General features: G+C 42.1%; 1 protein-coding gene across 3 annotated transcripts in view; it reads right to left on the bottom strand.

The window, feature by feature from the left end:
- Window positions 1-27858, bottom strand: part of SEMA6A (semaphorin 6A) — a 117826-nt gene that overhangs the window by 3634 nt on the left and 86334 nt on the right. For 2 of the 3 annotated variants that reach the window (XM_086770411.1, XM_086770412.1), the window contains one exon: window positions 24142-24306. The exons of the other annotated variant lie outside the window; for it this stretch is intronic. In XM_086770411.1, coding sequence (XP_086626537.1) covers window positions 24142-24306 — 165 coding nt within the window. The remainder of the gene's footprint in view (window positions 1-24141; window positions 24307-27858) is intronic. 3 annotated transcript variants of the gene reach the window in all.

Raw genomic sequence — 27858 nt, 5'->3', positions numbered from 1 at the left:
CAAAGGCATGCCCTGGGAGATTTGTTTTTGTTTTGCAAGGTGATTTTTGCAAGCTTGCCCAAATTTGGATACATACTGTATCTGCCAGCTACATCTTGCACGTGCAGCCTTGGGCTTTCAGTACAGCTTTTAGATCTGGAGTTGAAGACTACAAAGTTCAGGAGGGGAGAGACAATTTACTTGCAGGGCAAGTGCAATCAGTTTGAAATCCTGGCCCTGGGCAACTCACACTGACTTCAGCAGGTCAAAGCTATTATTTCTCCTCCTCTGACACAGTGCTCATTCCTGCCCTCCCTCCATCCGATCTCTCCTCAGCTAAAACCATCTTAATTTTACTATGGTAAACCATTCACATTGAAAAACCTTTAAAAGGAAGAAACGAGACAGAAGCTCTGCAAATACCAGAGAAGTGCATCCTACATTGTTTGAGGCTTCTTTCTCTCCTCGTCATTCTGTTATCTTTGTCATGTGTTTTAAAAGTCAGTGTCACATGCCTGAGCTTCAGGAGGATGCTTAAATAACTATGAAAGACAGAGCACAGTGTTGAAAACTATTGAGCCTGCTAGATGATTGTCCTTGCTATTTTAGTTTTAAAATCTCTCTCTTGTTCTGAACACATGAATAGGTTGACCTCTGTGCTGGAGCCTCTTCTTTCTCAGCTGAAAGCCCTGACTCCGAGGGCCTCATCTTATGGTCCTGTGCTGTGGTCAGAGATCACCGTCAAATCTTTCTTGGCCCTCCAAGCGCCTGCTGTCAGAGAAGGCATCTTTGGCAGAGTGCACCTCCTCTATCTGAAAGTCCCTAACACAGCATTAATCAATACCCTGAATTTCTGAAGAAAGTAATTTTTTCTGACATAGTTGGGCACCAAGCCAGCAGCACTAATGAAACACAAGCACAGAGCCTCTAGTTTGCTTTTTTTCATTTCTTGTTTTGTTCCTAGTGCTTAACAAGGAGCAGCCACAGCCTGACAAGGAGCTGAAGGAACATCTCTCCCACCTCCTTCTCCAGAGAGCATCCAAGTGCCAGGGCATTAAAAGCTCCACATGCTCGAAGGAAATGTAATCCTTGTCCTTATTACAGGAGAGACAGCAAGACAGAAAATGTACCTCCAAGGCTCTCCTGAGACTTCATGAAGATACAAAACTTTCATGTCGTAAATCAGCTCCTTCTAAAATAATGTCTTTTCATGTATTTGGCAGACAAGGTATTAGTGGCCCAGAATTAGAACCAAACGCAAAATATGTCTCAGCAAACTATGTTGAAAGAGCATTGAAAAGTTGCCACTATCTCACAGAAACCTTTGATAAGTATTCTGGCTACATATAGTATTGCTTCTATAGCATGTATTTTTCTGTCTCCATTTAATTGCAGCATTTAGGTGGACAAGCGATATTTGCTTAAAATATAGGAACTTTATATTTAAAAGCAAAACAGCTCTTGAAATCATAAGCCCTTGTGTGTGACATCACAGCTGGTTGCCACGGAAATTATTGTGCTGTGACAAACAGAGGATTATGATTTCATGAGGAGAATAAATAGCAAAAGCAGATGATCGCTTAAGAAAATAAGATCCTACATTCATATAAATGCCTTAATAGCAAAAAAGTAAGGGGAGGAAACTAAATCCCAGAAAACAATATATAATTAGAAACAATCATCTTCAAATTAAGTGTTTCTAACTGAACCCTCTTTTAGAGGCCAGCAGCTTTTTAAGAGGCAGTTTTTTCTATTCTTTGTCACAAGCACTTAACAAGCAACGGTAGAACCTAGCCCTGTAATTTAAATCCACATACAAAATTGCTGACCAGAAGCACAATCTAACGCTTATGGCACAGTCAGCGGTAACTACATTTCATTGAAAAGGTGTTGGTCTTCTGTTGACTTTACACCTGCTGATACTTACATGGTAGACTCTGCAGCATTCTGAGATTAAATTCATTTACACTTGTAAAACGGTCTGTGGTCATTAACTGGAGAACCAGAAATAGAGAGTCTTAAATGGGTGGTAAGGATGGTCAGGGAAGTTTTAAGTCTCATCCAGAAATGCACTGCTTAGTGTGAAGTTAAGGAAAGTTTCAACTTAAAAAGCTCAATTACATGGACACCTTCCATGCACAAACTACTCACAGATAGGACCCTTCGAGCATTGAAGTCCAATGGGTTTTTTTGTATGAAAAAGACTCAAAATCCCTGGTGAGTGCCCACCTAAGGCTGTAAGGACCTACAGTCAAAGCCAACATGGGCTCATGAAGGCAAAGTCATGCCTTATTAACTTACTGTCCTTTTACGGATAGACTGGTGGACAAGAGGCTGGAGTGCAGCCGTGCAGAAAGGGAGGTGACAATTTTTATTGATGATAAGCTCAATATGAGTCAAGAATGTGTCCTGGTGGCCAAAAGGGCCAACCGTATAAAAATATAAGAATGTGTTCAAAGGAGGGCAACGAAGATGGTGAAAATACTACAGGGCGTGACTGACAAGGAGCAGCTGAAGATACTCGGTTGGCTCACCTTAGAGAAGAGGAGACCTCATTGCTACCTAAAACTTCCTTATGAGGGGGAGTGGAGAGGGAAGCGTTGATCTCTCTCTCAGATGTGTGGTGACACGATGTGAGGCAATGGCTCAGAGCTCGTGTCCATGCCTAACATTTCCTACAGGCTAAGTGAGGTTGCTCTACACCCTCAGCCTTCTGCTTTAAGCTAAGTCCTGCTCTACGAATGATAGCCTTAAAAAAACTCCTGCATCGCTGCATACAAAAGGAACCTGAAATCTTCAGTTTTACATTACCAATAGATATTGAGTCATTACAACTCACGTTACAAAATTACCACACAGTTCAGACTGAGTGACATGTGTGTTCAAGAAAGGGGTAGCCGAAATGATGTTGCTCACGCTGCAGGTGCTTTATCAGCAGAAATTTATAAGGGTCTTAAAACAGTCTGATTTCAGCTGGCTCTTCTTGAGTGCAAACCTTCCTGATGTTTATTACGTTTTCTATACTAGAGTTAAAGGATATTTAACATTAGTGGCTTTGCTCTAGGCAGGCAGATGTTCTCTGGACACAACGTCAGGTTAATGGCATAATTTATTTTTTATCATGGATCACATCCATGTGTCTTTGGTTATGCAAGCAGTCCCAACAACTTTAAGTTAAATGAAATAAGAAGGGCAAGATTTGACCCTGTGTGAATGTTTATGGAATAGATACAATTAAGTAATGAAAAAGTATGAAGAATGTTCAGCATCCTACTGTCATGATCACAGGAGGGGAAAATCTAATATGAAATAGGCTGATAATTGTAGTTGTTGTCAATCAACATCTCAAGCCCCTAGCTTCTGTAGTATCTGCCTTCACAGACTGGGATGAATAAGCAAGTGTGTGATCCCCGCTACGACTCCAAAACAAGCCAGTCTGAGAGCAAAGAGGACAGTGTTCGTGCCACTTTACAAACTGCCCTGTGTGTGCTTTTACCTATCCTGCTGTTCTTAACACCACAGTCCCAAGACTCAGTCCAGCATCATTCATTAGCACTCATTATTCAAAGAATTAAAATAAATGAAGAAAATCATCAGGAAGATGTAGGATTTTTGGAAGTCAAGTCAAATATTTGGACTCCCAGCTTTGAGGAAATATCTGCTATCTAAAAGTCATACAGCTATATATTATCTGACAACCTTCTAAGACATTATGTACTGGAAAACTGACTGGGCTGGCTGCATAAAATGCTATGGAACCAGATTGTAAAGTATATTTGATATACATATCACTATATTATTTTTATCCTAGATTTAGTAATGAAACAATTATTCTACATTAAATACTTTTACTTTAAAAATATTCATAGAATAGAATCATAGAATCATTATGGTTGGAAAAGATCTCCAAGATCATCAAGTCCAACCACCAACCCAACACCACCATGCCTATTAAACCATGTCCTGAAGTGCCACATCTACACATTTTCTGAACACCTCCAGGGAGGGTGACCCCGCCACTTCCTTGGGCAGCCTGTTCCAGTGCCTGATGACTCTTTCAGTAAAGAAGTGTTTCCTAAATCCAACCTAAACCTCCCCTGAAACAACCTGAGGCCACTTCCTCTCATCCTATCACAAGTTATTTGGGAGAAGAGACGAACACCCGCCTCACTACAACCTCCTTGCAGTTAGTTGTAGAGAGCAATGAGGTCTCTCCTCAGCCTCCTCTTCTCCTGACTAAACAATCCCAGTTCCCTCAGCTGCTCCTCATAAGATTTGTGCTCCAGACCCTCCACCAGCTTTGTTGCCCTTCTCTGGACACGCTCCAGCAACTCAATGTCCTTCTTGTACTGAGAGGCCCAAAACTGCACACAGCATTCGAGGTGCAGCCTCACCAGTGCTCAGTACAGGGGCACAATCACTTCCCTGCTCCTGCTGGCCACACTGTTCCTGATACAAGCCAGGATGCTGTTGGCCTTCTTGGCCACCTGGGCACACTGCTGGCTCATGTTCAGCCTGCTGTTGACCAACAGCTCCAGGTCCTTTTCCACTAGGTAGCTTTCCAGCCACTCTTCCCCAAGCCAGTAGCGTTGCATAGGATTGTTGTGATCCAAGTGCAGGAACTGGTACTTGGCCTTGTTAAACCTCATACAATTGACCTCAAGCCCATCGATCCAGCCTGTCCAGATCCCTCCGCAGAGCCTTCCTACCCTTGAGCAGATCGACATTCCCACCCAGTTTGGTGTCATCTGCAAACTTACTGAGGGAGCACTCAATTCTCTCATCCAGATCGTTGATAAAGGTATTAAACAAGACTGGCCCCAGCACCGAGCCCCGGGAAACAGTACATATGACTGGCTGCCAACTGGATTTAACTCTGTTCACCAAAACTCTCCGGGCTTCACCATCTAGCTAGTTTTTCACCCAGCGAAGAGTACACTCGTCCAAGCCATGAGCCGCCAGCTTGTCTAGGAGAATGCTGTGGGAGACAGTGTCAAAGGTTTTACTAAAGTCCAGGTAGATAACATCCACAGCCTTTCCCTCATCCACTAGACAGGTCACCTGGTCATAGAAGGAGATCAGGTTGGTCAAGCAGGACCTGCCCCCTCATGAATCCATGCTGGCAGGGCCTGATCATCTGATTGTTCTGCACATGCCTGGTGAGCGCACTCAAGATCCATAATCTTCCCCAGTACTGAGGTCAGGCTGACAGGCCCGTAGTTCCCCAGATCCTCCTTCTGGCCCTCCTTGTAGATAGGTGTCACACTGGCAAGCCTCCAGTTGCCTGGAACCTCCCCTGTTAACCAGGACTGCTGACAGATGATGGAGAGTGGTTTGGCAAGCTCCTCCACCAGCTCCCTCAGTACCCTGAGGGGGATCCCATCTGGCCCCATAGACTTGTGACTGTCAAGGTGGCATAGTAGGTCAGTAACTGCTTCCTCCTGGATTATGGGGGGTTTATTCTGCTCTCTGTCCCTGTCTTCCAGCTCTAGGGGCTGAACACCCTGAGGATAACTGGTCTGACTGTTAAAGACTGAGGCAAAGAAGGCATTAAGTACCTCAGCCTTTTCCTCATTTTTGCTGACAATGTTCCCCACCGCATCCAATGGAGTTTCTTCTTGGCTCTCTTTTTGTTGTTAATGTATTTGTAAAAACATTTTTTGTTGTCTCTTACAACAGTGGCCAGATTGAGTTCTAGCTGGGTTTTTGCTTTTCTAATTTTCTCCGTGAATGACCTAACGAGGTCCCTGTACTGTTCTTGAGTTGCCTGCCCCTTTTTCCCAAAGTAGTAAACTCTCCTTTTTTTCCTGAGTCCCAGTAAAAGCTCCCTGTTCAGCCAGGCTAGTCATTTTCCCTGCTGATTCAGCTTATGGCATTTGGGGACAGCCTGCTCCTGCACCTTTCATATTTCCTTCTTGAAGAATATCCAGCCTTCCTGGACTTCTTTGCCCTTCGGGACTGTCTCCCAAGGGGCTCTGTCAACTAGTGTCATACTGTGTCTAGGTCTCTCTCATTTGCAGAATGTTCCTCCAAATGTGGAAATACATTGCTTATTTAATTTTATGTGGTCTGAAATGCTCATCCATACTCTTGACTATTTTCTGTAGTACATGAAGACCTATCACCATGGATAATAACTTGCCATTCTTTGGAAAGGAATATTGCTGACAGAATTACCTGAATTAACATTACACTTGGGAGAGGTCTAGTGGTAAAAATAGTAGTAAAACTGAAAAAGCTTCAAAGACATAGATGAGGTTAAATATTTGCACCTTCAAGGATCAGACCTTACATGTCACAAATGCCACAAACATACTGACACTTATCTATCTCCCTGAAGTCTTCCAGTTAAGTCAAGCTTTGTCCCTTGCAAATCACAACTGGGCTTATGACCTCAGGGTCGTCCCACATGTGATATACTATTATTTCTTGCTGCTAAAAGAGCCAGGCTAGTCACCTGATATCCTCCACTTTTCATGGCCATTCTGATTCCCACAGACAACTTGATCCTTCCTCCTCTACTAACTTTCTGTAATTTCATCCCATGTCCTTTTGTCTGCATCTCCTAACATCACCATTCATTTTCTCAGTCAGTATGCCCTGTACTGTAACAGTCTGGAACACGTAAAATCACCTCTTCTTACTCATCTAATGAGAGAAAAGACCTGGTATGGTATTGTATTATTCTACTATAAATAATTCATTCTTTCTTCCAGCAGACCTTGTAGGTAAGATACACAGTGTTGGCTGGCTAGCTGGTTAAAAGGACATTAAGAAAAATGTTTCCAAACCTTCAAAGTGTTTCAGTTCTGACATAAGCTAGTGCTTAGATAAATCACATGAGTAGAGTATTGATCTAGCTTGTTCCTAAAGCTAATAGGTTGAAAAAGCAAGGAGACATTAAATTTTATGTCAATAATACATATGTTTTTTCTAAAGCTCTGGAAGAGGTGAGAAGCAGACTTGTTGAATGCTTCTGGGTGAAAACAAGAGAGAAAAGACAAGACCAAGGGTGATACAATGATCTAGATCTACTGTATACTAGAGCATCATAAGCAAGAAGGAGATGAGGCTTCTTCTTTCCACCAATTAATAGAAGTATTCAAGGTTATGACTGTACCTCTGTATCTGCTAAAAAACAAGTTTAAAAGAAAGACATGCACAATGCTGAAAGTATTACTGTATAAAAATGCTGATGTAGATATTCTGGGTATGTTCTGCTCTTTCTAATTCTAAAAGGAAAGAACTTCCAAGGGCAGAAATGTAATTAGGATGAAATAATCACAAAGGAATAGAGTTCATAATTCTAAAGAGTACATAGCATGAACATAACAGAATAAGAATAATGAATATCAGTACAACAAACTTCAGAAAAGGAGGACAGATAAGGAACAAGATGGAGACGGAGGCATTTACTCCTTTTCCTGCTTCACCCTTCAGCAAAAATGCCCACTCTGATCTGTGATCAGAAATGTAACAAAGTCAGGGAATGAATGTTGACCACAACAGAGAAAAGAGGTAAAAATATTTAGATAATGTAGATGTTTTCTAATTGCCTAAAGGAATTAATCCCTGATTGCTTAAAGAGCTAGCCAAACCAATTTTTAGACACCATGTAGTATCTTGGAGAATACTGGAGGAAGTATAAGTGTCAAGAGTTTTGGGAAAGGACATGCACATTATCTGCTTTTGAGATAAGCCAAAGGGAGGACCTAACAAAAGCCAGACCTGCTAGTCCAATTTTTAGAATGGTAATGACACTAGAGCAAGTGATTAAATAATCAATTTTATGAGCATCCAAAGGATGATAAAGTAATTATAAAAAAAAAAGCAAATTTGCCAAGAATAAATTACATTAAACCAGAAAAACTTCCTTTCTTGACAGGATAAATGGCTTACTTTTTGTGGGGAAACATTAAGTATGATACCCTTTTACTTCTATAAAGTCTTTGACTTATTTTCTCAGAAGTAAATGAAAGTGAGCTAAAACCTGCTGAAAAGCTGCACTTGGAAAGTATTGATCAAAGGTCTACCTGGAAAGAGATCTGAAGTAAGGTGTCTGTCTCAGGAGAATAGCAATTAACAGGCATCTGCAGAAAGGAGACCTCAGCTCCAGAGGCCCAGCAAAAGAGCTGTGTCCCTTTAGCATGTACAATATAAAAAGAAACATCTCATGATAAAGCCTGAATTTCTTTGTCTCACCTGTTGTCAGCGACAGGGATGGCAGAACATCAGGGAGAGCCCTACAGTCACATTCCTCTAAGTCTAGGTCCTGGTGTAGGCCTTGCAGTGAGCACGAACTGAAATTCCAGCTTAGAACCCTCAAAACTGCTTGATGAATGAAAACAAACAACAATCTACTTCCCAGTTTGAACACCTTAATGTGAGGTTGTTTTAGTGATAAAATAGCCTGGATGCTGCCTTCTTTCACAATCAAGCTGAAGTCAGTGAAAATAACAAGAGCAGGGCAGAGTGCAATACCTGGTCCCGTAACTGCAGGTTCCTGAGTGTGAATAGGCTAGTTACCTCTCACCAAAAATAACGCCTTTCAGTTCAAGCACTACAGTTAGCTGTAGTGTGGACACAAAGACACTCCATCTCAGAAACAGCTGGCAGCCATGAGAGTTGTCCTCTGGACCACAGGCCATGTGCACCAAGAGCCCTCTGTGATCACCTCTGCAGGAAGCTGCCACTGTCTAACCTTCCAAAGTTGCCTGCAACAGACGGTAAAGTAGTAACTCAAAATGGTGGCACACACGAAACTGAAGCACAGAGGTGAGAAACGAAGAATGATGTTTTGGCAGGGAAGTCGGGGAACAGCTATCAGGGAACAAGGCAGTATTTATGTCTAGACCATACATTAACAGCAGCTGGGGAGTGAGTGTCAGTGCTGTCTTAAACTTCACCTCTCTTGGTAAATGGGAATGAGCCCACTTCCATCTCCAACACCTACAAAATCACTTGAGACTTTCCACAGAACAAGTCATTGCTCGAGAGAGGCACAATGATTTCTTTACTGTTGTTACTTAAGGGGAAATCCTTGCCATTAATTTCATTCTTCAGTGCAGGCTTCTCTGTCTGATGTATGTCTCCCTCTGTTTAAACTTGCAGGAAATGCTGGTATAGACTTGTTATGAATGGAGGTTTTTATGGGCTTCAGAATATCTTTTTTAAATACCAGTGAATAGGTTTTCAACATGTGTCTCCAGGTGTTAGAACTGTGTTTACAGGCAGTCTCATGCTGCTAAAAGACTATTTCAGCCTAGAAAACCCCTGCAGGTATTAACAAGCTTTCTTCCTCCTTTTTAACCAGCAACAGGAATAATAAAAATTCAGATTAATTTAGACCGGATACCCAGACTTAGGGTATCCCAGCAAATTCAGGGATGACCAGAGTCTACCAAGTGTTTCTGAGATCTTACCTCATTGTTTTTCTTGAAGGAATAACTTCACAGTTTGACATAAACCAACTGCACTATAAACCAAATGATTTGATGTTTGCCATTCTATTGGAACTGTTTTATTGAACACAGTTAAGTAAGCTTTTTCCTTCATCTTCCTTCTGGCTGCAAGGACTTGTTCTGCTGACTCAGTGCAATTCTACTCAGTATTATTTTTCGTGGACTTCTTGTGTCACCAGCTAGAAAAAAACCCAGCTCAAACATTCATAGTTAAAGCTGCTAGCAAATGTGTTTTTTTTTCCCCTCCCCTCGCAGTAAAGCTGTATTGTTGATTTGTGAAGGTCCACAACTGTAAGCTTTGCATGACTGCACTGAGAAGAGCGATCCATCTGCCCCTACATTCTGCCCTACGACTCTCAAAGCCACTTGCCACGCTAGCAGTCTGAGATATCCAGCAAATAAAAAGAGAACACATGCGTTTGGAGAGGAAAATGAATTTGGTAAAGAAAAAACCTTCAATTGCAAGAGGCCTGGGTATCACTAGAGGTATGAGGAGAAATCATTCTTCAGAAATATGAAAAGAAAATCAGTATATAATGTGCCTGAAGTAACACACAACAAAGCCTTGAAAAAGATTTAAACAATCAGATCAGCCATAGTGGCCGCTGTCAGCATTTTTTTTGGCCCTTAATCAGATCTATTTCAGAAGCAATCTCTCCAGGATAGGTTCATCTATTGATCTCTAAGGGTAGTTTTATTTCTCCTTTCAACTGGTTCAAATTATATCACTTCTCTCCACTTCTGATGAATGACTGTCAACATGACTCTCTACAGAAAAGACAAGGTTGTAATTTACTAAAACAGGGGAGATCAACAGGTGGCTTTGCTCTCAGTGTGAAGATGGAGAACTTTTAATTCTTGTATTTTTTTAAAGCTAGATAAATTAAGCAAGAAAGGGGAGAGAAATGACTCCACCATGCCCACAGGACATAACTAGAGAGTCTTGAAGTAACATTTTCAGAATGGATTTCAATTAGCTGGTTTTAGTTTGAATATAAGCCTGGAATCCAATTTTTCTGCATGCCACAGTGGCCATACAAAACCTACACCATGGCCACACTTGTGAATTTTGAGAAACTAGAAACAAACAGTTCTTTTTTGAAAGGGATTGCTACAGATGGAAATTACACAATCTGAACCAGCAAATTCATGCTCAGACAACTTCCATCCCACTGAAATGAAGAGGAAGCAGACCTCTGAAGTACTGGAATAGCAAGCTCTTAGAGCTATTTTAATTGTGTTACTTCTAAGCAGTACCTCTGTAAATAAATCAGTATGTTGAGTTTGCAGGTAGGGGAGAAGGTTTGAGATACACAGCCTCCTGGATCTGTAGTATAACAATGAAAAGTCATTACAGTCCTGCAGCCAGCCCAATTTTATTTGTCCCAGTGGCTAGGCTCAAGGCCAGTTCTTGCACTACAATGTGCTTGACAAACTTTTTCTCACTAGCAGGTGGCATGCAGTGGCTGATAATTTTTAACTTTCCCGATTTCAGTACTTTCCTTCACCTCTCACCATTTCCCAGCGAGCAATGATAATTTTAGATGCCTCTGTGTGAGGGAATAAGCAGATGTACCAGGCCCTTTAAAAAAGTAAAACACAAGCATTCACAGTAGTTAAAACGAGATGTATAAAATCCAAATGTCAAGGAAAATTAATTCTTTTGTAGCTTGTCTTAGAAGAGGCAAACTTTATGCTACTTTGCATCTTAAAACACAAGTTTCCTTTAAAGTCTGCTGCATTTCCTCTAATGATGTAAAAAAAAGCTTAGTGCACATCCTGGGACCTTTCTACTGTGCCTAGGATGAGCTTAAACATATCCAGCTGCTCTTTATTAGTTTACTTCAGGGGATCTTTCACAGCTGGGTTACACCAGATTTACATATGTTTGGCTGAATATGCATGATTTCAGGGCTCCAGAGTAGTTGTTGTAGCCTACAAACTGAATCTCTCATCTTCACAGTTCCCATTTCACTGCATGGAGCTCCTCTGATGGCGTAGAATAAATGCTTTTTTTTTTTTTTTTTTCTTCTGCTGTGGGTATTATGTATTCTGGACAGCCGGGTGCCTTTCTGGAAGCAGTTTTTATGAACGGTGTCAAGGAAAGACAAGCTGTCACTGAGAAATTCTGCGGTTTTTCCTCTCCTTTTTTACAGCCTGTTTTGAACTATGGCCTTTCTGCACAACAGGGAAAAGTGAAGTTTGCTGAATGTCAACATAAACAGCTCTGCTTAACAGGCTGAAGCTCAAAGCAGCCTCATGGAAGAATTTGGACTAAATTTCAAACACTGCATATGACCTAAAAGCAAAAACTGTTTCTTCATCAGCTCTGATGTTCTTTAAAGACACAAAAATGGAAATGCTAGTTTTGAGCTACTCGTGTGACTGAATACGTTACAGTGGAACTAACAAAGGAGCACTCTATTAAACATCCAAGTCATTTAAATAATTAGACTGTACCCTATATATTCTGCTCCATGGAAATTATTATTAAACTCTTGAACAACTATGTGGCCAAGCCAACAATGTTTACTCATGCACAAAGACTGTATTTCTTAGAGACAGTCCTTCTTTCCACAGCTGGGTTGCTGGTGCATGTTAGGAACATGGCTGGACCCCACGTTAGGTCTGCTCTTACATAGAGGGAGGATGAAACTTCATCTATCATTAAAACGCCAGCACTGTATATTTTGTGACAGAAAGCAAATGCTGTGAATTAACTCTTAATTTCTCCTACACTCATGAACACTACAGGTGTAGTGAAAAGACTTGGACATAAGAATTAAAACATGCCCCTAGTAATCAGTCTAAGTGTGTGTATATATATATATACACACACACACACATGGTATATATTAGTATATATATTTTCTTCTAGAAATATTTGCAGGACTGGTGCTGTAAGCAAAAAATAGCTTATACACATATGATGCTAGGTTTATCATTTCCCTCTGTATTGCAGGCCCATAGCCTCATCTGCCTTTGAATCCATTAAGTGACTGAGGAATTGCAATGAGTTTGAAACACTGGCCGTAACAGTAAGCAAGACTAATTTTACTGCTAGCTCTTACTACTCTTCCAATATAAATATCAGAAGCCTTCTTTCCTCTCAGTCACACTCACTCAAATCTGCAGTCTCTCCAGTAAAGCAAGCAGGGTTACTCCAGCCACATCCTGAGGTAAAAGACAGCATTTCTCTGATGGACTTCTTCTCCTGGTGCTGCTATCATCTCTCTCTCACTTCATTTTCTGTCTCCCGTGGTGGCTTCCCTCATGCATTTTTCTGCCTGTGGAATGTACAGTTCTCTGCATTTTTTTACCTAATTTTTTTTATCACCTCACCACCTTGCAGGCACTGCATGTACATTTACTCTTTGATGCCATAACTTCACTGATGTTTCCTGTCTATGCATTTTTTAACGTGCTCAGTGATTACTCCAGCCAATCTGCTTCCCTGGATGATCTGAACCTGTAGCTTCAGCCCAGACAACGTACTTTAACAAGCAGATACCTGCGCCAGCTCCAGGAAAGCTACCCTGGGGCCGGCAGCAATCTAACCACAGAAGTGTGTGCAAGCCAAGGTCTTCTCCGACTACGTTCAAAGCCCACCCAGACATCCTTTTAACGGTTCAGCAGCAGGCCAGGCACACGTATCTGTGTATTTGCTTTACCACACATTTCACAAACAGCAGTGTTTCTGCAATACAACAACTCCCTCAGCCTTCCACTCAGTTCTAGTACAGGATCAAATCTCTGTACGGTATTGTTTGTTCAATTTCTGCTCATGCCCTTTCTTTAAGCCAGTATTTTCCACTGCTGCAGGCAAACCAGACAGCTTGCACAGCTAGTTAAACAACATGAAGACAGGTGCTATAACAAGGAACATGACTGGCTTTTTTCATATCTAGAGACTGGTTCTCAAGATATGTTTACATACATTTACAGACTTCCATGTGAGAGGTTAAAGCTTCATCTTTTGCCTAGCATTGGGACCCTAAAAGTTTTATCACAATCTCTTTTCTCTCATTGATATATATTTATTTTCTCTCCTCCCTTCTAAGCACAGTGTAGGTGAGACCAAAACTTGCAAGGAAGCACAGCTGATGTTATCAAGTTGTCTTGCTGTGATCAAGTAGAGATAAACTGTATTTTCTTTCCAGGACTTGATGCTGGACATATGAAAAGTACCCACTGATTTGATATTAGTAATTTAGTTCAATGAGTGAGAACTGCACACTGAGGTATACAAATCTCCCTGGGTACAGAAAATTAATTGGTCTTGCTGGATGAATGCCTCAAGGCATTGCCTGTAGCTTGGTCATATTTAGACAAAAAGCATATAAAGTGCTGCAGGACTGTAAGACCTCTTCGAGACACTGAATAGAGACCAGTTATAGAGATAAAGCTGAATACTATCTGTGAAAAAAGTGCTGTTTATGTTCTTTATGGGCTGTGATTGCCCAAATCTCTGGGCAGCCTCTGTGGTGAATGCGAGAGGTTCAGTGGGGAGAGCGGGCAGGAGAGGGGACAGAGGGCACCCCTGCTCTGTGCCCTCCTCTGGGAGCCCCTGATCAGGACTCATTCAGCAGTGAATACACACAGAGAATTGTTGAACTGCCTGATGGGAGCTATAAGCTGGTGGCAGGAATTAAATTTCCCCAGCGCTGACCACAGGCTCAAAGAAACCACCAACAGCCTTTTCTGCACCACGTGAGACCTCGGTCAGCCTCTTTGAAAATAAGCAGCACTTGGTGTTTACTCAGCATTACAGCTTCTATCTCACTCACCCTGCTTGCTTCCAAACAGGAACTCGGTAGAGTTTTCTGATTTAAAGAATAAGGAAACACCTGCAAACTATGTGCTTCTCAAAAGACTTCTGGAATTATTTTAATGAAGGCTTTGGTGTGCTGCTGTTCAGGAGTTGTTTCTGTGCGTGTGTAAATTCCCTGTCTGTGCTGGTAATGTTTGTGTTTAGTAACTGCAGATCTTTCAGGCTCTCAAAAAAAAAAAAAACCCCAAACCCTCTGTTTCGTTCTAGAACAGGATTGTGAATAACAGTAGCTTTGTAGGGCTTTAAAAATGTGCCTGCTTTCTCCCCCTTTTTTTAACAGCTGTTCTTTTATTTTCTATCACAATTGTGGGTAAGATGGGATGGAGCACGAACAAGATGGCATATTATTGACAGCATGCAGCTGGTGTTATTTTCCAATTAAAAAAATCCTTGTTGGGCATATGAAAGAATTCTCTAGTTTACGCCCAGTTGTGACAATGCTATCAAGCCGAACCTTCATCTCAGATTTTATTTCACAGAAGATGGCAATCTTTGATTGCTGGTGGGGGAACTACAGTTTAAGATCCAGGGCTAACCACTTTGGTGGACGTGGGGAGCTGGAACTGGTCTGGAGGCTATCTGCTGGGACTCACTGTTTCAGAGCATTACAGGTATTCTTCCCAGACAACATAAAGTTGGTGATGAACGTGCTGTTAACCATTTCCAGATGTTTGCCATATTGTACAGCTGTGCCAGAAATGGCTCTTAATGCTTCCCCAGCAACTTCTCTATAAACTGCCCTAAGCTCTTCTAATGCCAATGGAGCTGTTAAAATCTACTTCAGCAGAGACTCTGACTTATTCCAGTCTACTGGGGCAGGGAGAGCTATCAGCAGTCAGACTATCAGCTGATGGTTAAAGTGCTTATTGGTCCCAGCACCGATGCTCAATGCACACGGAGCTGTCTGTGTACTTAGTTGCCCAACTGTGACAAGGCTCTTCTGGGTATAAGGGACTGAGATTTTTTCAAAAACTTAAAATTTGGCCAATTAAGCTCTTTTTTTTTCCCTCACGGGGATGTCAGGATGCACATTTTTGATATAATGGTAAATTTGCACTCCTTGCTTCAAAACTTCTCAATAAAATGCCCTTAAGACTCTTTTTTGTAAGATGAGAATAACAACATATTTTTCCCTATCCTCTTTCTCAGCTACTGGCACAGAAGATCTTAGAACACATGATTAAAATCTAGCAAAAGTTCCAGCAGCAGTAATCAGATGCCAGAGACTATAGTGTTTCACTAAATGACTATTAAAGAGCTCGAAGAAACACCTGTCTAAACACCTGACTAAACTAAGGATATTCATAGGAACTACTACTTTCCAAACGCGACAACATTTGTTATCTGTATTTAATGTTCAATAAAATTAACATGGCAAAATCTAAATTATGCCCTCTCCAGGTTTTTCTTTTTTTAATTAACTGCATGCTGTTAATCAGTAAGCACCAGCCCATCCTGACATATAGAATTAAGCTCGCCTTTTCTACAGTCTTAAAGAAGCCTAAGAAAAAAAGGAAAACAGTCAGTCAGGATTCTTCCTACATACTGAACAAGATGTTGATACCATTCAGTATAAGGTTATCTACAGGAGAAGAATGTAGGTGGTGTTTTGTACAGAGGCATGTAATTAAACAGTTCACAGTCCACAGATCACAGTAAAAGTGCTCTGAAGCAGGACCGTCAATGTTTAGGTTGTTGTAAAATTACTACAGGGCCTCTTACGTATTAATTAATACAATTATTGAAAGTAGGCACATCCTATATGAGAAAAATGAATTCTTCAAGTATCTTTAATAGCATATTGACATTTTAATTGTACACTGGCATTAACACCAAAAGGCACTTTAAGTGTCTTTCAGTTATTAGATTTTCTGCTCTTAAATCCCTTCAAATTTCAAAGTAGTTTCAGAAATCTCTTATTTAAAGGGCTCAGCTGCCCTCCCAATTCAGTATCTTTGTATGGCACAACGTCTCCCTGTACTCAATATAAACGCCACAAAAATGAAACTGGGTGTTACTTAACATCCCATCCACCAATGACACCTTGCTGTTTCCAGACAGAGCAGTGGCCCGGAGAGGCCAGCATACCCTACAGTGAATTCCCAGCTCTTGATAAATATGTCAGTGCTACAAGGGTCAAACAAGAGCACGAGGCAGCCTGTGCTCCTCCACCGCCCTGTCCTCACCGGGTGACTGTGGATGAATGCAGCTGCGGATCTCGTCCATCACACAACAGCTCTAATGCCCTGAACCCTGAGCAGCTGCCTTGACAAATTAGACGTGGCCTCTTTTATTGAAAAAGCAGATCAAGGTCCTGGGGCAATGACAGTTTTTCCCTGTTTTAGTAAGACAAGCTTCTACTGCTCATTGCAGCCTGGAAATGGATAGCCTGACTTTAAATCTATGCAGGCAGACAATTACAGGTCAAGGATACCTGCTGTTTCCTGCAGCCACATCTGACATTTGATGAGCTCTATTTTAAATGTCACCATTTTATTTGTAGGATTCAGTGATTTGGGGACAGAAAAGCTCTGTTGATAGTTTTCATAACTAGGGGTTGAACAACCTCTTCTATTATAAATGATGTCTTTTTTTTTTTCCTAAAAAGCAAATAGCTCTTGGTTCTAACCTTGCTACTCATGTTTCCACTTCTGCTAGTTAAATCTGAAATCCGTACTGTTAGTGAGACATAGAAACACTCTGATTTCTGAAAATTTTAAGTCAGTGCCAGTGCTGAAGTACAGGTGTTACTTTAGCTGTGGCATGGAGAGTTGATGCCTGTTGGAATATACCCCCTCCATTATTTCGATTTCCTCATCCTTGTGTGTCTTTTTCAGTGAAAACTGTTGCTCTACTTACATGTTCAGAAGTTTACTATAGAAAACCAGAGCTTTTTTACACAAGGTTTGAAAGGAAGACTTAGTCACAGAGAAGACACATTAAATCACTGCCCTGTAATCTATTACAATCTCCACGTTTGATTAAAATTGGCTTAAGAATATGGCCCTGCCTGGGGACTTAGTTTCTGCCATCTTTTCTACATGCCTTGTCTCCTCTCTATCTTTTCATTCTTGTTCTCATAGAAACTTACAAAAACATAATGAAAACAAGTGTGAAGAAAGTCTCTTGTTAGAAACATCCTTCCAGCATTCTTCTTTCATCAATTTTATATACAATTTCCATTTTATTAATTAGCATCTAGTTTTCTACTGTCACTGTTGGAACTTGAGGATGCACTCTGAGATGATTAGCTGTCTCTGGCCGTGGGAGCAGACAGCTCGCACATGCAAAGGAGAACAGAAGAAGGATCAGTGTCATTCCTCTGGACAAGTCTGCTGTGTTCCCTTAATTCCGACTGCACAGCCCTGTGGCGTGGATACCAACGACTCCAGCGTGGTGAGGTAATCAATCTTCTGACATGTTTGCTAGTTATTATCCTGGTCTGGTGGCACAGGTAGCTGGCCATTAAAAACTCTGTTGAGACATTTGGTCCCATTTAACTGCTAACAATGGCTTTCTGGTATTTATCTGATATGGAGCTAAAATGGTGCTCCACAGCAGGTATGCCGTGATTAGTCTCTGAGACATTCAGTTCCTGGACAAGTTGCTCATTAGAGCCATTGTAGACAAATATAGCATTGTTTATTTGTTTGTTTGTTTTATTTTTTTTAATATTTCACCCAAGCAGCCAGTATATGTGACAAATGTAAATAAGCTCCCCCTCTAGAAACAGCTATGTTTATACAGTAAGCTGATGCTAATTTACCTAAGAACAATTTAGAAAAAAAAAAATCTATAGGGCTTTGTTAGCACAGACTCATCTAACCAACCTATGTTTAAATCCTAATGGGATTTAGGTTTTAATCTAGATGTGGATCTATAAAAGTTTAAATGGACTAAGTCCCACGTCATCTTGTCTTGTGTAGGTGAAATCCCTTTATGAAGCACTACAGCTCTGAGTAACCACACCTCTCACTTCAAATCTCAGCCAAATGCTACAGAATCATAGACAGATTCAGGGCAAATTCCCTACTCTCTTTCTCAGAGCACTCTTTTACTAGACCGTGCACAAGACTTAAAAATATAGTAAGCAAAGGATCTGGTCCAATTTGATCTTGATTGTTTCCTCAGCACTTGAAATTGTTGGTGAACTGCAGAGTATTTGCAATCTGTGTTATGTTTGTGTGTACAATGGCTTGAGATACAGGAAAGAATAGCAATGTTCGTGTAACTTCCTCCCAGGTACACACGCTTTGAGTTTACAGCTCCTCCTGAGCCCCATCCAGGGGGAACTGGCTATGGTGCAACTCCTTCTCCCAGTAGTCTAACACTTTTTTTAGGATCATTCCATTCTTTCTGACAGTGCCTGGAGGATGACACAGATCAAATACAGAGCACTCACTTCACCTTGAAAATCCAAGCCCTCCCCCTCAGACCTGCAAACACTAACTTAAAAGATAAGTTTTGACAAATTCTGTGCCACTTTAAATCCTCTCCTGAATTATTACAAAATGCCAGCACGATAACAACAACTTCTCCCTACTTCCTGTGATAAAAAATGCTTTGAATCTTTTAGATCCTTGCACATATTAACATATAACAATATTTTTGTGTAGAAACATTCTCTAAATGTACTTCCTGGTGCAAAAACTCAGCCCCACTGTGATGAACAACACTTGTTTCATTTATGCAAAGAGTCCGAAGCTTTGCTTTGCCATAGATTTTTTTTTCCCTTGTTTCATGTCTACTTGTAAAGTATCTTGTTAAATTGGCACTTTACATTCTTTATCATACCTGTACCTGAAGTCTCATATAATTCTGTCTCACTGCAGCAGAATCTGCCTGAACATTTGCAGACTCTCCAGAGACAAGCATTGTCAGCACTTGGCAAATCTTTCAAGTAGCAATAATCACAGTAAAATTTAGTAACACTACCACTTGTGTACAATATGAAATATCTTCTGGCATCAGGTTTTGAAATGAACAGCCCTTGGGCTCCCCAATAGCATGGCCTGTCCAAATAGAGGAGTTGACTATTCTCTACCAGAGGAACGGCTGCAGTTATTAATCATAATAATATAGATTCTACAATGTATCAAATAACAGGTGCTACCAGACAGGACCATTCTTGACATCCAAATACACCAGCAAATCTTAACTCTGTAAACTGTGTCCATCACATCCTGCTCCTAATTAGCTTTTTACCATTGTTACATAGATATTGACACAAGGCTCATTAAGGAAATGAGATACCACCTCATCATCTTCACTTAATGAGTGTTGAGACAAGTAAGAATACAAACATTAAGCCTGCTAACAGCAATGCTACAGTTCCGTCATTCAGTGCCTAGCTCAGCCACGTCCACCTGAACGCTGCGGAGAAGAAGCTGTAGCAGAACCACAAAATTGTAAGCTGAATTTGCAACCAATATATCAAAACTGTGATTAAAAGGCAGGCTCCAGGCATTTGAGGAGCAAGTGAGAAAACTGAGCAGTTGCCTGCATTTGTGCTAATGAACCCAGGACTTGAAAAGTGTGAGGCACTTCTGCCTGAAGGGAGGCAGGAAGGACAGGAGGCAGCAGAGAAGGGCAGCAGGGTAATGAGGGGCGAAGGCCAGCTACCCCTGAAGAAAATCACTTTGTTTTCTTCATGTAGGCCTCTCTACAAGCGGTATGTGTCTACTCCCCCCTTTGTTAGTGGGACCACTACAGAGAGAGAAAGCGTGATGGCACTACTGGGGTGTAGAGGATAAAGCCTTGGAGTGCTCCGCGGGAGGAGGGAGCTTCACCACGGTGGAGGGAGGGAGACCAAGTACAATGGCAGCAGGGGAGAGGGTTAGACGGCGAGGTTAGGGAAACTGTTTTGACAAAGGTGAGAAACACAGGATTAAATTAATACTAAAACACAGCAAGAAAGGAAACAGAACATAAACATACTCTAGAACGTTTGGTTTTTTTCTTCTTTTTTTTTTTTTTTCTGGGGAGGAAATAGAGGAGAAGAGGAAAGAGGGGTGCAGTTTGCCCAATCAGAGCTGATTTCTTTTTTTTTTTTTTTTTTTTTGTTCTGCAATAAGAAGGGCAGATTCCTTAATGGCCAAAATGAAAATGCCAGTGGGATGGCAACGCATAGTTCCCACTCTATGGGTTGCACTACACATTTTCATCTTGGCAAGAAATGTGATGTAGCTCAGAAACAACAATCCCAGAGTATATTTAGCTACTAAAGCTGTGGCACACAAATGTCACATTCCCATGAGTCAATCCTTTTAAAGAACCCCCTCTTCACGCCCCCACAGATATTCCCCAAGATGCCTGCACTGAATTAAAAGTGAAGCATATGGATGGATGTGACATCATCAAAGCACCCGTGTTACAGAAAAGAAAGCAGCGAGTGGATTCTGTACAATTAGTACAATCAGTGAGAAGCCATTTGTGAGCACAGAAAAAGAAAGAAAACACTGTCCAAGGGATTAGACACAACCAATGAAGAACAACGCAAAGCACCTTGCAAAACAAAGAGAAAATGTTAAAAAAAAGGAATATTTTTTTCTTTGTGAATGTGTGAAAGTAAAAGAAATCACAGTAAAAGTGAAAACAAAATCTTGACAAAAGGATAGTAAAAGTAACATTTTCTGATTTAATTTTGTGTAAGAACTCTTTCCTTTGCCCTTTTAAAACAACAAATCCATAGCAATTTTGGAGCCAACCGGCTCTGACTGGGCAAGGTAAAGAGTAACAACACACAAGTAGATGGTAATGGTAAACAACCATGCGGTCACCTCTGCCGCCATTGTTTTGATTGTGTGTAGACTGCTTCCAGCTTTGTCAATATTCATAATTGGGCACCAAAGAATGCATGATATTTAAATGACCCTGTCAAGTGCTAATAAGGCTCTTTGGTAACCACCACTCCCTGGGGAGGGAACTATTGAATGTAAGCCACCTCATCAGTCAGTGAATTGAAGCGAAAATTATTAGAATCCAACAGCTATACATTTATTAATATTTTCACTGCATGCTCTTCTGAAAGCTGCTACTGGCATATAAGATGCTTTTAAGACCTAGCTTTCCATCTATTAAGCATTGCTTCGCAGAAGATTTGTGAAATAGGGACCCACACATAACAAACGGTGCCATTAAAATGCATACGCCTCTCCACATTCCTCTGGGGTACATATAGGGCCAGATCTTCCACTATCGGTGCCTTCTGACACTGCTCCCCTGTCTGACGCCAGCAGAAGAGCTGGGTTCAAGGATCTCTTCCTTCTTTCCTTCCTCATCAAATCTGCTTAATGACATCCCCGCTTCTCAGGGTGGAGGAGAGAAAGATACCACTTACTTTCAGAAGAGAGAACACTGGATTTTCTGAGAAACGTCCTCTCACCTCAAACATTTTGAATACCAGGTGTTACTAACAGACTGGACAGAAAAAAAAAAAAAACAATCTTATTTTTTGGCTGTCAGCATTATCACTGATTTACTGCTGAGAGGAAAGAGGAGTGCTAGGTAAGTCACATGCTATTGTTGAAGGGCATGCAGGTTTATCTGCCTTCCCTCCTCTACATACGTGATACCCAGAAATCACTTTTTCTGAATTGCTCTTCTACAGCTGAAGAGCAAGGGCTGAGAAACTAAAAAAAGGAGGATGATATCTCAAACTGAGCTTAATTAGGAACTGGGAATCTGAGCTTTTGTCTTCAGCACCCTCAGTCCCTTCCACCCCAAGTTACACTTTTGAGTTTGAGTACTGCAGGGGCTGGAAATCCTTCCTCCACTGGGGCTCAGCAGCCCATGGGTCTGCAGGGTGCAGAGGAGCTCTGTGCTTAATTCACATTTAACTCTGATCAGGTCCTAGAAATTAACTATTTTGCTTTTATTGCAAGTTTTGCTTTTATTTGCAGTTATTCTCTCAGAATGTCTACAGGGTCAAGCTCTGAAAAAAAAATGTTCAGATACGGGCCACTTCTAAAATCCAGTTGAAGGAAGAAGAAAAAATGGCTGGTTTTCCTTTTAATAGGAAAAGCTAATTGCTGCGAGGTGGGAGACAAGTTTGCATCCTCTGCCTGAGGGAACTCAAATCTTCATTTTCCATTTCCTGCCATCAAGCCTAAAAGCCAAGGCTACTAGATTAATGTCTGCCATGGCATCTCAGGAAATTTTACTGCACCTCCTGCCTAACTTGACCGGTCTCCTCAGCTGGAAAAGTGCTTCAGGCTTCGTCTCTGCTTGGCCAGCCAGGTGACACCCACTGCCTGCATGGCTAGGAACCATGAAGGCTCTTTGAGGTCAATCCTGGGGAGTTCAGTGAGAAATCCAGGATCTCCTAGGACTGTGGGAGGCACTGTGTAGGTATTGAGCTGTTGTGAATAACAGGCACCGAGTTCACGGTCTGGGTTCAGGCTGCCATCAGCTGCTTGTGCAGCTCTGCTGAGCACTGTTCTGTAGTGTTAACGTGCTCTTCAACCCCGCCGCTGAAAGCCTCAGCAGCCAGTGCAGAGAATTCAAGATTCACTGGGTCAGATGCAGGGAAGGCATATGATTTATAGTAACCTACTAGTTTGGGCAGACAATGCAAAGCAGCAGGTCTGGCATGCCAGTAGCTTCTCCAGGAACAGCTGATGCTTTTGTCTAATGAGGTTTTCATGTAAAATGCATGAACAATAGAGACTGGAATCCACATTTCAATTAATATTTTAAGTGTTTTATATCAAGTATTCATAGCAGAAGGGACTGAAGCTCATGTGTGTTCTTGCCCCTGGTGAGTGCCCTAACCACTCAGCAGGGGAGTTTTGCTCATACTCATCCTTCTTCTGGCCCACTGAGTACTTAATTAGTCCATACAGAGCAAAACATCTTCAACTGAGAAGAGACTGAAAGAAGTGATGTAAGAATACCCTGGAGAAGAATAACAAGGACTCTGATCTCTCTAGGCAGTGGAGCTATTTGAACCTAAGTCCCGTATTTACAAATGAACCATTTTAACCTCTTTGAGACACACATTAAAAGGAGCTGGGAGAACAACAGAGGGCCAAGATGGAATGAGGGGGCATTACCATCCTTACATAGGAGAAAAGCAACTTCTCCTCTAAGCATGTTCAGGTGGCAAATCTAGGCAACACTCTGCCCAGTTTTCTGCATGTATAGCAAAGGGGGAGTGGAGGCCAAAGGACAGGGTGGTCAACAGTATTAGACCCAAGTGTTCTTCAGCATAGGGCCGAACACTGTGAAACAACACCTAAATCCCAGTCTTTTGATGCTTTAAAAATGCAACACAGAATCCTTTCCCTAGCAGTCACGTCTGCATCTTTTAAAATATGCTAATGAGCTCCTCAGCTCCCACTCTCAAAGGTGTTTGATGCTTAGGTCTCACTGAAGACAGCAGGACTTAGGCCCAATGGCCAGGACTACTGTCAGTTTTACTTCAGTGGTGAACCTAGAGCAGACCTTCAGTGTCTCTGTCTGTCATTGAGAAGTGGAAATAGCGTGAAATTAGTGCTGGGAATTCAGACAAAAAGGCGACATAAAAGTACACCCATAAGGACAGTGGGAAGCCACGGATCTTCCTCTGCCTGAGAACAGGGCAGATGAAGTTTAAAGAGAGCTAAATCCCCACTGTTTCCCTCCTTTCCATACACATGCACAACACTCCGCAAAGGCACACACTCCTGTTTGTTTTGTGTGGTTTCCTCAGGCAGTGAATTATCTAGGACTGAGTCTGAGATTGGCTGTTTAGTTGCAGGCTTTACGATAAGCTTTTAATTATAGCACAGGAGTTTCATTACATGTTACTCTGAGCCAGCTGGAAGCAGTTACACTTTAGTCCTCCCCTCCCTCCCTCCTCACCACAGGACGTCATTTCCAAGGCCTTACCCTTCTTGTCTTGATGATTATGGGATGAAACTGCCACATATGGATCTGTATTTTCAGATGAACCAAGTGGATCCTTCCAATCCAGCATGCGTCCCCTAGCATCATAACCCTGTCGAGCGTGAGAGTCGGAAGTGGTGGTGCTTGGGACTAGGGAACTGGAGTGTCCTGTTTACATTATAAATACAGGTAGGGAAGACAAGTCTCATTAGTCACTTACCACGCCACTTCCCCACGCTCAGGAACACAAACATTGTTTTGCTTCCACGGCGGGCGAATGTCTTGTCTTAGGCTAAGCAATGTTTCAAAAGTTCTTCAAAGCATGGCCCGAAGGAAACTGGGGATTTGAACCTTCCAGATCAGGGTGCTAAGAGGTGCAGGCAGGCCTCGGGCTGCCGCTGAGCTGGCGGTTGTGTGCTTTTACTCAACAGTTAAATGCATGTGGAAGAGGGCGAGTACACTTCAGCTGAGTCAAGCATCCTTCGGCCGGATTCAGTACGCGTGCCTGACTGACACTGAAGTGCCGGACCATGCTGTCTGGTACTGGCTTAGTTAAAAAGTGATTTTAAAACCAATTTAAAATGGAACAACTTCTAATACAGCTGAAACTAAATAAGGATGCCAGAAGATCTACGAAATGGCGACGTCAGTGGCTCTCTGCCACATGCCCCTAAAGCGACAAAGGTCTGCCCAGCACTGGTGTGCTTGCACTGCGGCATCGCCCTCCGGGTGGGAAATGTGCATGGCCCGTCAGCCATTCACATCCATTTGAACCCTTGCCATCGGTCCTGTCTGAGCTGACGGTCCAAAATGGCTCTGAGATAAGCATAAAACTGAACATTTCTGCTCAGAGTGACAGTGAAGACAATGCCTTACTATGTCGATCTGCCCAAGAACCTATGCCTCCAGCAGCTGCTGGACAGACGTCTTGCATGTCTTTTTTCTATTACAGCTGCTCTAGACATGGTTACTGTTGTCCTGAATAAGGCTGATGAGCTCCTCACCTGTCAAATACACCCCACCACACAATGCATTCACAGGACATGCCCTGCTGGAAACACCGCACAATTTTAACAGCGGTTTGGCTGCGGCAGAGGTGTGTTTGTAGACTCATAGGTCCTCTGCAGCTAGATCCTGAGAAGCACGTCAGTACCGAAAATGTTTGGAGTGCCTGCAGCCTACCATGCCTGAAAGCTTGCACCAGCTTGGACTTCCTAGTGGCTCGGGCTGCTCCATGGCTGCTGGAGAGCGGGCACTGAAACTCCATCCACACCACAACATTCTGACCTCAAAACTGCACACGTCTCTGAAAGTTCCCCTTCAGCACGTGCACCAAAATGAATTATTTTCAGCAGGACTCAAGGAGCTCTGAGCCTGGTTAGTTTGATGTGGAATAACTACATTTCCCCTTACCTACTTTCCTAAAAGAGCCCATCAAAAGAGGGGGTTTTGAAACATGCTCGAACACAAACTAACAGAATCTGATTATTCAGACAGAGCGGCACATAACGCTTTCTCTTCAGATAACACCAGACAGACTGACAGCAGCCCTCCTTTCTCCTGCCTCTTTTTTAACAGACCAGGAAGTTAATTTTCCTTCCTTAGATTTGAGTCTCCCTTAGTGAGGAGTCCAATCACCAGGCTACAGATTGCCCTAGCAGGGACCCTCTCCCTGCTCCTTCCCTTGATGTTGTTTCACTGCTTAGAAAAATAATTTGACACTCACTGGGGCAGAGATAGAGCCACACAAGGAGCCCAAATTTAAAGCCTCACAGAGAAGGCATAGAGCTGGGCAGGTACAGACTGTGCTTCCATAGTTTATTTTAAACAGTCACTGGATAAGCATAAGGCTTTCATAAGCTGCATCTCAAAAAAGCCGCTTTAAATGGCTTCTAAAGCGATTCAGCCACAGCTCTCAGAAGTGCAGAGAGAGCTGATGAGCCTAGGTCCCTAATTCCACTCCAGCAATCAAAAATCTAAATGTTGGCCACCAATGCTCCCAAGCTTTTCGATGCACCCATGTACTTCATTTTATCCAGCCCCTTCACCAGCTTCATGGGGTTGAACTACTGATGGAGTCAGCAAAAAAGCTGCAACTTCTATTAAGATGCTGCTATGATTTAAAGAAGTCTTACTGAATATTAATGGTCTTAGAGGAAAAAAGTGTCTGTGCTCCTCCGTATATTTTCAAGGAGCCCTTTTGATTTACTGGATTATGTATGGCAGCACTTCGGACTGTGTGTTGCATAAGACATGGACGCAACTAACTCCTGCAACTGGTAAGCTTAGCAGGGAAAACTGGTCAAATTCACAGTATTCTCACCACAAAGCCAGCCTTCAGCTACTACAGCTAATCATTAACACAATTTAGCTCTGGACTTCAGGCTGAAGGCTTATACTGACAAGGACACTGCATTATTTTTTACCTCTCGTGATAGGAAGTGTGTTTTTTCCCAGCCATCTTTCTTTAACACAGCAAATTAGAGGCTGTATTTTGCTGAAGATGGAGCTTTTAATGTTGCTTAAATAGGAAAGATAAGCCAAACATTATCCACTTCTAAAAGGTTTCTATAAGCCACAGCACAGCTGAGAGCATTGGTAACACACAGTTAGATGGATGACGGACTCTGATCCGAACGTGCTGCCTGCTCCACAGCAGTCCTGCAGCAGGGCTACTTGTTTGCAAAAGGACAGGTAAAGGTCCAGCAACTGAAAACACGTGCCCTCCTGAAGCCAGAATACGCTGGAGCATGAAAGCATTCACCCCTTCACTATTTTACGCTTGTCAACTCCTGTGCTCGTCCCCAGGAAACAAGAGAAATAACGGGCCAGAAAATGGAAATTATGACTTCCATATTTTCTTTTTCCTAAGGACTAAACCACAGTGCCAGCATTCAAGGGGTTCCAGTCTCCAAGTTAATACCCCATTCAGCAACCACAATAATGTGTACAATATTTGGTCAGCCTACAAATAGTGCTGCACTCAACATAAGAAAGCAATTAGGCATAGCTTGATAGGGAAGTAAGAGAGAAGAAAATCTTGCCAAGTAGCAATCATATTTTATGCCTGTGTTTGATATGCATTTATATGCCCTTATCTCTGTCCAGACACTTGCACTTTAGGTATGCTTAAAGGGGGAATTCTAAGGAAAAGCTGTAACTACAGTTAAAGAAAAACATTTCTTAATAACCTCTGCATAGTAACCTAGAGGAAATATATGCCTAAGGGACACATTTTCTGGGGGGAAAAAAAAAAAAGATTTCCTGAACCATATGCTGCAAATACATAGAGAACTTCTTCGTAATGGAAAGCTAAGGCTTTGTGAAGATATTAATGTGTACCAGATGGTCGTTAGGTAGAGAAGGGTTTCATGCAAACGCGAGAAATCCGTTTATTCGTTCTGTTACTAATGTGTTAATCTAGTATGCACTGAAAAACAACCTTCCACACCTAATCGAGATAAACTTTTTTCCACTTGATTTTGAGGAAGCAAGGCAGGAGCAGATGAGAACTTAATAGCTCATCCCACTTCTGCTAGAGCTGTATTCTGCAAACACTTACTACTGGGCAGTGCCTGCTCCCGAAAGCCATATCGCTGTGTCCTGTAAGCGCCTGAACAGCCCATCTTGCTGGGTGAATTTCACCTCTGAGCACAGTGGCACCACAGTTGTGTCAGCTAGTTAAGTTTCTCTCATAAACAGAGAAAAGACTGAAGTGGC

Source organism: Chlamydotis macqueenii, chromosome Z (assembly GCF_036417535.1).
Source record: "Chlamydotis macqueenii isolate bChlMac1 chromosome Z, bChlMac1.mat, whole genome shotgun sequence".
Classification (NCBI taxonomy): Eukaryota; Metazoa; Chordata; class Aves; order Otidiformes; family Otididae; genus Chlamydotis; species Chlamydotis macqueenii.
The sequence above is the reverse complement of the archived record's forward strand: the minus strand, read 5'-3'. Positions and strand labels throughout refer to the sequence as shown.